Source organism: Lolium rigidum, chromosome 4 (assembly GCF_022539505.1).
Source record: "Lolium rigidum isolate FL_2022 chromosome 4, APGP_CSIRO_Lrig_0.1, whole genome shotgun sequence".
Classification (NCBI taxonomy): domain Eukaryota; kingdom Viridiplantae; phylum Streptophyta; class Magnoliopsida; order Poales; family Poaceae; genus Lolium; species Lolium rigidum.
Window position 1 is genome coordinate 83,586,084 of NC_061511.1, and position 9,584 is coordinate 83,595,667.

The 9,584-nt window shown below is 45.3% G+C and overlaps 1 protein-coding gene across 1 annotated transcript; it reads left to right on the forward strand.

The window, feature by feature from the left end:
* The first annotated feature begins 3,650 nt into the window (after positions 1 to 3,650).
* LOC124649173 (IQ domain-containing protein IQM5-like) lies at positions 3,651 to 7,313 on the forward strand. The gene is made up of 10 exons (XM_047188839.1): positions 3,651 to 3,900; positions 4,532 to 4,956; positions 5,049 to 5,163; positions 5,261 to 5,326; positions 5,445 to 5,533; positions 5,637 to 5,724; positions 5,828 to 5,965; positions 6,111 to 6,203; positions 6,324 to 6,425; positions 6,533 to 7,313. Exons 2-10 carry the CDS (start codon positions 4,547 to 4,549, stop codon positions 7,088 to 7,090), a joined length of 1,659 nt encoding a protein of 552 aa, XP_047044795.1. The 5' UTR covers positions 3,651 to 3,900; positions 4,532 to 4,546; the 3' UTR covers positions 7,091 to 7,313.
* Positions 7,314 to 9,584: the final 2,271 nt, after the last annotated feature.

A 9,584-nucleotide genomic window follows, 5' to 3' on the forward strand; every position in this document is an offset into this window, starting at 1 on the left:
TTTGCTTCTTCTCGATCCAAGCCCTTTGCACGGGATCGACATCCATGAGCCTATGGCTTCGACCTCGATGAGCCTAGACTTCGCAATGGGCAAGAAATTACTATCTTGCTCGCAAACGGTAGCTCGCCAGTCATTCCGTCGAACAGGTTGACTGGCGGTGGCATATCGGCGGCCGAGATTCGCCGTTGCTTCTTTGCCGCCGCCACCGATGATTGTCCGACGTTGGGAGTGCGGTAGAGACCGATGCCTTGCCTAGACATCTCTGACGACGGTCACGTAGGGATTACGAAGCCGGGACAGTGCGCATCCAGCTCTCATGTGGCCGCCTCCTTGGGATGGCGTATGCAGGCCTAGCGGCCTGGGTTGAAGAGGAGGCCCGCCGCTCGGCGTAGAAGTGATGGAGCTCATCGATGATGCGCTGGCCACGACATGGCGAGGGGGAGCGAGAGGGATAACCACACCTTGGCCTAGCACCACGTTCAGCGCATCCGGCTTCATCATCATGATGGCCTGCTGGGCGGCTTTCTACGCAGTCAGGTCGCCATTGGCCACCGCACGCTGGGCGGCTTTCTACGCAGTCAGGTCGCCATTGGCCACCGCACGCTGGGCGGCTTTCTACGCAGTCAGGTCGCCATTGGCCACCGCACGCCGGGCGATGATGCACTCATTCGCCTTAAGCCGCTCTTCTTCTAGCTTGGCAGCGACTGCCCGAGCTTTGGCGGCTCCTCTCCAACCTGCGCGCTTAGCCGACTCGGCCCGGCGCTCATCTAGCGTGTAATCCTTGGCGAGCTTCTTCGCCTTCGCCGGCTTCTTTCCGGCGGTAGACATGGCAGGCGTGGCGGTCCATCGCTTCCGCTGGCTTTCCCGCTGACCGAATTTCTTTGGAATGGTTTTTGGAGGGAATTGTGCGCCACTGTGGGAGGGACCATGGTGTTCTAGGGAGGACGCGGGAGGATGAGCGCACTGTCCAGTCCGACGCATCGGCGGCCCAAATTTGGTGAATAGATGGGTCGGTCCGCGCGAGTCGGTCCATTTGGGTCACGCCGCTGGAGCGTGCACAACCAGTACGCCAGTCTGCGCGGACCGTTTCGGATAGCCCAGGACAGAATGGATCGCCCCACTGGATATGCCCCAAAAGCCCCTTAAAGGGCTATGGGGTGCCGACGCTAAAAATCGCTTCCAGCCGACTCCCTTATTTCTTTTTGGCGCCGATGGGAATAACTACATGCTGACGATGCCACCGCCTCAGCCGCGCCAGGAGCATGTCACAAGGCTGCAGGAAGGTGGGACGCGTGTCAACATCAAGCGGCATCCTCCTCGCGCTCCTAGCTCCTTCCCCACCCGCTACTCTCCGTACTCGGTGCCATCACCCCGCTACCTCGCATTGGTGAAGGCCGAGAGCGAGGAGCGCGCTCGCGGGCGTACGGGCAGCGGCATCGTTATCCGCCACCTCCGTGCACCTTCTCCTCCCCGCGACCGCCTCCAGCTCGCCAAGCCGAATCGCGAGGCGAATGATTGGATGTCGCCGCCGGAGTACAAGTCGATGGCCCTCCAGCCGAAGGTGGAGGAGGACCCATAAGAGTTTACGGGCTAGCGGATCGCCGAGCGCGCACGGCGCCTCAGCTTGTTCGTTGACCTGGAGGATGACGGCGTAGCCGGCCCATCGATGACAGCGTAGGGCTGTAAAAACAGCTACAATGAGCCGATGAAGCATGGGCCCAAGGAGGAGGAGGAGGACTACGCAGCGGCGATGTACCGGCGCCTAAGCCTTGGGCGTGGCCGCCATTAAGTTTAGGTTTTCTTTACTCAAATTATGGCTGAACTATGTATGCAATCGCCGAACTATCTATAAAATCGTTTCTTTTTATCAAATTCAAAGTTTGAAACTTTTGTATGGGGGGCATGGCTGAGAGTCCATTTTCACTTTGGCGCCGACGCCCCCCTCCCCACAATACGGTCCAAAATACGGTTGCGCTGGAAGCCGTATGGGGGACATGAGTGAAGATGCTCAAAGTTGTGCATTTCTGGATCTCCATGCAGATTCGGATGTATGTGTACAGATAAATCTAAATCAGCTATAACTAATATGAAATAGATGTTGTTGCATAATTTTTGCCATAATTTTAGTTTAAATTTAAATTTAAACCATGATAAAAATTATAAAACGGAGGGAGTACTCTTCACTAGGCCGATGGCAGAACTACCAGGGACTAGAGTGCTAATGCGGCAAATAAAGACTTAATTTTTGCTCCGGGGGAATGGAGAGCAGGGCCGTACCTGAGAATACGCTGGCCTGAGCAAAATAAGAAATAGAGACCCTCAAAATGATCATTGGCAACTAAGATGATTTTATATATACTACTCACTCCATTTCAATAAATAATGCATCCTTGTTTTTCGTATTTTATCTTTGACAAAATATTAATCTATATGTCTCTATTTAAAAAGGATGTTTCAATTTTATCTAGATATACATGTATTTAGATGAGTTTAGTTTGTAGATACATGCAAGTTTTGATGAAGTTGAAACATATTTTTCAGGATGAAGTATATAAAAAATATTTGATATACAACTAGTATCATTAGAAAGTATTTTCCAACACGATTCTAACAATTTTTCTTATGTATTATATGATCGTGATATTGTTGTCATATTTATTTGGTCAAAGTTAACATTGAAATGTGTGTGGGTCTTATTTATAGGAATAGAGGTAGTATGTGGTAAAATAAATTAAAAGAAGTGCATCATGTGAAAAAGCAATCTAAGAATTTAAAAGTGCTAATTTTTAGTCGAAACGTGTCATCTTTCTAAAATGAATCTTCAATTAATTCTTCATAAAAATCGTTGAGATAAAATCTTAATATTCATTAGGATACTAACTGAATTAGGTGCACTAGCGATGGAGGAGAAAGAAAAGATACAGGTAAAGAGACGTGGGTGGCTTGGAGGCCTTTGGAGTTAATGCGATTGCAAATTTTCTAAGCACTAGTACTGCCTTAGGCTAGTCATAGTGCTAAGTATCATGTAGTAGTATCATGCATCTGATACTTGTGTATGATACTATCTCTTGGGTGGTATCATGGAGTACTATCATAGATATGCTATCTTTATTATTTTTTAGAATCTCAGTGTAAATTTGTGTATAAGATTTGTTAGGCATTAATTTTTCTCGTAATATGCGCTATGATACGGTATGCACCTATGTTACTCTAATCTCCCCTCTCCTTCTTAGTTAGCTGTCACATCAGTATTTTTGTGGGACCAATATGCATGATACTAGCTAAGATAGTAGCACTATGGCTAGCCTTAATGGAGTATAATACTCCGTACTCCCTCCATACCAGAAAAGGGGCCACGTATGGAGTAGCATTTCTCATCGAATTGATTGACGTCCAATTAAACAAAATCGGTCATTAGAGTACTAATTTACATATTAATTTAGAGGCCCTCTAAATCGGGAAACCCTGTACGGTCAAACAGGCTGGACATGCCTGCGGTGCGGCCCTGATGGAGAGCCTTCGGGACCAAGCAGGACCCGTTCAGAAAACAAACCTTTGACGAGGTGTAAACTGAAAGAACATTCAGCGTGGCGGGGTTGAAAGCTGCAGGTCAGCAGCTGCGTCTGCAGTGACCTGCGAGTTTATGGTGTCTTGGGCAGCAAAATTCCCCTTCCATTTTTTCCACGTCTCTGGGGGCCAGTCCAACTCCAAGATTCTAGTACATATAAAAGAGGGAGCAGTGACCTCCCCTGATCGACATCCACCACAGCTTCTCACATTCGAACCCAATTCCAAAGATTTCGCTCTGCTCTCGACCCTTGGGACCTCCTTCAGCGCTTCCTAACCCACCTTAATAGAAGTCTACAATTCTGGCTTGGATTGCCACCGCGACATCAACAGGTGAGGAGCATCAAGTTCTTGCTTGGAATTTGATCGAGTCTTGTTCTTGGGTTGTGTGTTTACTGGGGTTTGGACTTTGGAATCGGTCCATGGTCCATGAGGTGCTATGGCAGAGTTGTTTCCTCCGAATCTGAGAGTTCAGGCTCTTGTGACATTTCGTTGTTGCATGCCACCTGATGTGATGCTTAAGCTGTTTCGTTTTGGTTTGTTCTAGGTTTATGCGGTTCTAAATGCAGAATTTCTCCTGATATCTGCCTGCAAGCAATTTCCATCTGTAGTTAGTGCGAAGTTTGTTGAGGCTATGTGACATCTGTAGGTTTATGCAGTTTTAAATGAAGAATTTCTTCTGCACCTGTCTGCAAGCAATTTCCGTCTGTAGTTAGTTCGAAGCTTTTTGGGGACTGTTTAAGAGGAGTGGCTGCTTTGTTGCATTCATCTTTTTTAAGCTGGTGTGGTGGCAGTTGTAGAATCGTTGAACGTTTTGGTCTTGGGTCATAATTGCCGGCTGGTTGAAGTTGGTTTTTGCTCTTCTGCCTGAGTTCTGACCATGTCTCAGGACTCAGGATCAGAATTGTCTTGAAGGTTTTCACCGTTTCACCTGAAACTGACTTCGCATGTCTGAAATTTTCAGCAGAAGGTTCAGTTTATGGGATTGTATCGTCGCGCATGGTCTGAACTACTTGGCACAGAGATCTCCAGCCCAGGGACAGACGGAATCAACATGGTGAACAAAATCTCTTCTCCTAGGGATGAAAAAGAGAAGAACATCAAAACTAAAGCAATCCCCAAGGTCAGGCTGATGCACTCACTGAGCTTCAAAGAATGGCAAAGAAGAGAGAACTCCACAGGTTCAGTGGAGCTAAAGAGCATGCCGGCTGCGATAAGCATTGTCGATGACCGGAGAAATTCTGATCTTTCCATGGCATCGAGCCCCAAAGTTTCATCCAGCCCCAAGTGTGAACTTGATGCCGCAGCTCTGAAGGTTCAGAAGGTGTACAAGAGTTACCGCACCAGGCGAAACCTCGCTGATTGTGCGGTCGTCGTAGAAGAGCTATGGTACGTGTCTGCTTCTTCAGTTGTCGAGCATTGGAACAGTAAGCTAACCTTGGTGTTGACAGATTCAGAAACTAAGATTTGACTCATTTCAGGTGGAAAGCACTGGACTTTGCATCACTCAAGCACAGCTCGATATCATTCTTCAACGGTGAAAAGCCCGAAACCGCAGCGTCAAGGTGGGCGAGGGCAAGGACAAGGGCTGCAAAGGTGACTAACATTTATCATTTTATCAAATTGGGCTCGTGATGCCTTGTCTTTTCATTGAAATCGCAGCTGTATGACGCCATTCTGTTTGGTGGTTTAGGTTGGCAAGGGGTTATCGAAGAACGGGAAAGCTCAGAAGCTGGCATTGCAGCACTGGCTCGAAGCTGTAAGTCACATGCTACTTAATTCTGGCACTAAACAAAGATTAGTATGTACTAGCGTCCTACTGTCTACTGAGACTGTTGCATATTGTTTACTAATGTTGCCTTTATACGTTTGGACAGATTGATCCGAGGCATCGATATGGGCACAATTTGCATATCTATTATAATGTATGGTCAATGAGTGAGAGTACAGAACCATTTTTCTATTGGTATGTAGAATTGACCTTATTATACCTATTTTATAGGCTTTAAATTAGTGGCAATTTAAGAACCTAGAACTAATGATGTGTTATTATCTAACATAATCAACAGGTTAGACGTTGGGGAGGGCAAAGAAATAAATCTTGAGAAGTGCCCCAGGAGTAAACTTCAGAGTCAGTGCATCAAGTACCTTGGACCAGTATGTTCCTCAACTCTAACATGCAAAAAAAGAAGTTCTTAGCACAATTTTATTCAGAACATCATCTGATCATTACTTATGTGTTTCCTGTTTTGAATTACAGCAAGAAAGGCAACAGTATGAAGTTGTTGTGAAGAGTGGTAAACTTGTCTTGAAACAAACTGGGGTTCTTGTGCACAGTTCAGATGACTCCAAGTGGATTTTTGTCCTCAGTACCACCAAAGCATTCTATGTTGGCCAGGTAGATAAAAATTATCTTTTCATTATCTTGAAATCTATAGTACCAACAGGACATGGATATATGTGGCGTTTATTCAACGGTCTATACTCCATACAGTTCTCTGCCTTGGTTCTGAAGTTTTCTTGTCTGCTTTGACCATGTGCAGAAGAAGAAAGGATCGTTTCAACACTCTAGTTTTCTAGCTGGTGGAGCAATCATGGCTGCTGGAAGATTAGTGGTCAAAGACGGAATTTTAAAGGTATGTTCATATGGAGAAAAATAATGCATCTGGTTTTTTATACTACCATAATAAGCAACATTAGGGGATGACCCAGTTTTGTCAGGTATAATTGTGCCTGATGATGTCCTATTTCTTCAGGCAGTATGGCCATACAGTGGTCACTACCTTCCAACGGAAGAGAACTTCAGAGACTTCGTCCGCTACCTTCAGGAGAACGGTGTCGACCTCACCGATGTCAAGGTAAAATGAAGACCATGCCCATGTCACTAGCTACATAGTTGTTCATAAGAATTACTGCTACAAGAAGTCACCAGAGTTATGACACGTCAACTCTCTATTTGTTTCAGAAGGGTGCAATCGACAATGATGACGAGTACCTGAGCAAACTTGACACTGAGCCTGAACAAAATCGGAACAACAAAGCAGCAGCTGCAGTTGCTGAAGATCTCACCGCGATGGAGTCCGAAGACGTTCGCACCGGCGACACAGACCACGGAACCACCGACTACGGTGACATGAGCGAACCCGAGGACAGCGTTGCCACCCCGGCGAACTCCCACACCACCGACACCGAAGAAGAAGAAGAATTGAACGATGTTTCAGAGCAGAGCCCGTCGGCAACTGCCGACGGGAGCAAGAACCACCTGACGTGCCGGTGGTCGACGGGCACAGGCCCACGCATTCGGTGCGTGCGCGACTACCCGCAGGACCTCCAGTCCAGGGCCCTCGAGCACGTCAACCTCTCGCCGAGACTCGCCGGCTCGCCGTCCAGGAAGAGGGACCCCGTCCCCTCGCCGCGCCCCAGCCCGGGGATGATACTGTCGCCAAGGCTCTCCTCCGTCGGGTTTCAGCCCCGCACGGTGTCCCTCAAGCTCCCGGACTTCAAGAGGAGCAGATTGCAGTGAAAAAATTTCGTGCGTTCGCGTAGTAGATCAACAATTCAAAATAACAAACTGGTCAATTTTTTCGGAAGGCCAGTGATTCTTTGTAGCTAGGTTAGCTGATTACTTTTGGAGCACATTATTGCGTGTTAGCACTAGTCAGCTTATAGATACTGTGTATTCTTTTCTTTTAAAAAATTGTATTCTTTTGTTAAGACATCTCATTTTGTATGCTCTACTTTTCCCAGCGTTGTTGTTGGAGAATCTCTTTCACAGTCTGAGTATTACCAATGATGGTTGTTTTCTAATTGTTGCTAGCCTGATCTAAAACAAACATCATGACTAGCTCCTGACATTACGTCGTTGTAGAGACCATGAGTAAATTATATCATTCTGATCTTATTATTTTATTACTACTTTCTCCGTCCCGAAAATGATGGCGTGGATTTGTCTAAATTTACATCCAAATTTAGACAAATTAAGGGCTTGTTGTCATTATGTTAATAAAAAGTGGTTCAGTGATATAGTAACTAATTGGACGAGAACTAGAATTTATCAATTTAGAGACTTAAGAGCAGAAAAAATAGGAAAATTTCAATATCTCCCCAAAACAGATGTTGGTTATCTTTAAGAGAAAATTATCTAGCTTGCAAACATATCTTGACATGATCAAATATATGGCGAGATTGCCAGACATTGTGATCGTCCTTGATCGGAAAAAAAGAGTATATAACTCTTCGGGAATGTGCTATTTTAGGGATTTCTACTATTTGTTTACTCGATACAAATTGCGTACCATGTATCTAAATTCAGACAAATCGCGAGATCACATTCTTAGAAACTACAATACCAACTTGGTAGTAAAAAATCTTGTGGCTTAACATAGAGAATTCACAACGATTGGATTTATGTACCGCGATTTCAAAAATATCAACAAATGATTAAGTACCACATTGACTATTTTAGGATACATACAAAGATAAATCACTTATCAAGTACAAATTTATCTTTAACCTATTTTTCAAAAGATTGATTTTACTTGCTAAGCTAGCCGTGCCGTTCTGAGTATCCACACGAACATAGGCACTACGTATCTGTACCTCATGTAGTACTACTATTTAGAAGACAATAGAATGTCCCCATTATATATTGGTTCCAACCTCCTTAAATTAGCAATGTGTGACTAAAACTGCTACTAGAGATACCCAGGCACGCGTTCGCTGCTGGTTTGGGCTGCCTTATAGGCACCACTTGTTTGTTACATGTTGATCATATACCCCAATGTACTAGCCGGATTGGGCCTTTGACTTGTGAATCATGGTGAGTGGCCTATATTCACACTCCCTGAGATAGTTCCTGAAGAGCAATCAGCTTTTGTTCCTGGACGCTTGATTACAGACAGATTACAGCATATGAATGTCTTCACTTCATGAAGTCCGAGAAGAGCAAGAAAAATGGCCATTGTGCCCTTAAATTGGATATGAGGAAGGCCTATAATAGACTAGAATGGAGCAACCTTGCAGCAATAATGAAGAAGCTGGGTATCTCACATCGGTTTATTGATTCAATTATGAGAGGAGTTAGATCGGTTTCTTTTTCAGTTCTATTTAATGGATCAAGAACGGAATCTTTTAGGCCTTCTGGGGGAATTCGGCAGGGAGACCCGATTTCTCCGTACCTCTTCCTTTTGGCGGCGGAAGGTTTATCATGTTTACTTAAACATGCAATGAGCATAGGTGATATGGCCGGAATTCAAGTTGCTGCAACTGCACCGTGTGTCAACCATCTATTATTTGCAGATGATTGTATCCTTTTATGTAAAGCTGTTCTGTCTGATGTTTCCAAAATAAGAGAAGTCCTAGACAGGTATTGCGATGCATCGGGTCAAAGGATAAACAATGACAAGTCCTCTATTTATTTTTTGGGAAAGGTTGCCCGGAGGTTCTTCGGAGCGATATAAATCGGTGCTGCAAGTCCAAAACGAGATATTGAATGACAGGTACCTAGGACTTCCAACGGATGTGGGTAGGTCCAAAAATGGTGCATTCAGCTATCTAAAGGACAGAATCTGGAAAAGACTCCAAGGTTGGATGGAGATGATGCTGTCAGTGGGAGGGAAAGAGATTTTGATAAAATCTGTGGTTCAAGCTATACCTACTTACTCAATGGCCTTGTTCAGACTCCCTCGGAGGCTATGCGAGCATATCACTTCGATGGTGCGGAAGTTTTGGTGGGCAGCAAGAAGGGAGAAAGAAAGGTGGCTTGGGTGTCATGGGATTCGATGATAATGCTGAAATACAAAGGTGGTCTTGGCTTCCGTGATATTGAAAATTTTAACCTTGCTCTTTTGGCACGGCAAGTCTGAAGGATTTTGACTGAACCTACTAGCTTAAGTGCGCGTATCTTGAAGGCTGTGTATTTCCCGAACATTGATATCTTGTCAGCTGCTGTGGGGCCGAGACCTTCTTTGATATGGTGTTCGCTATGCGAGGGCAGGGATATGCTCAGGATAGGGCTG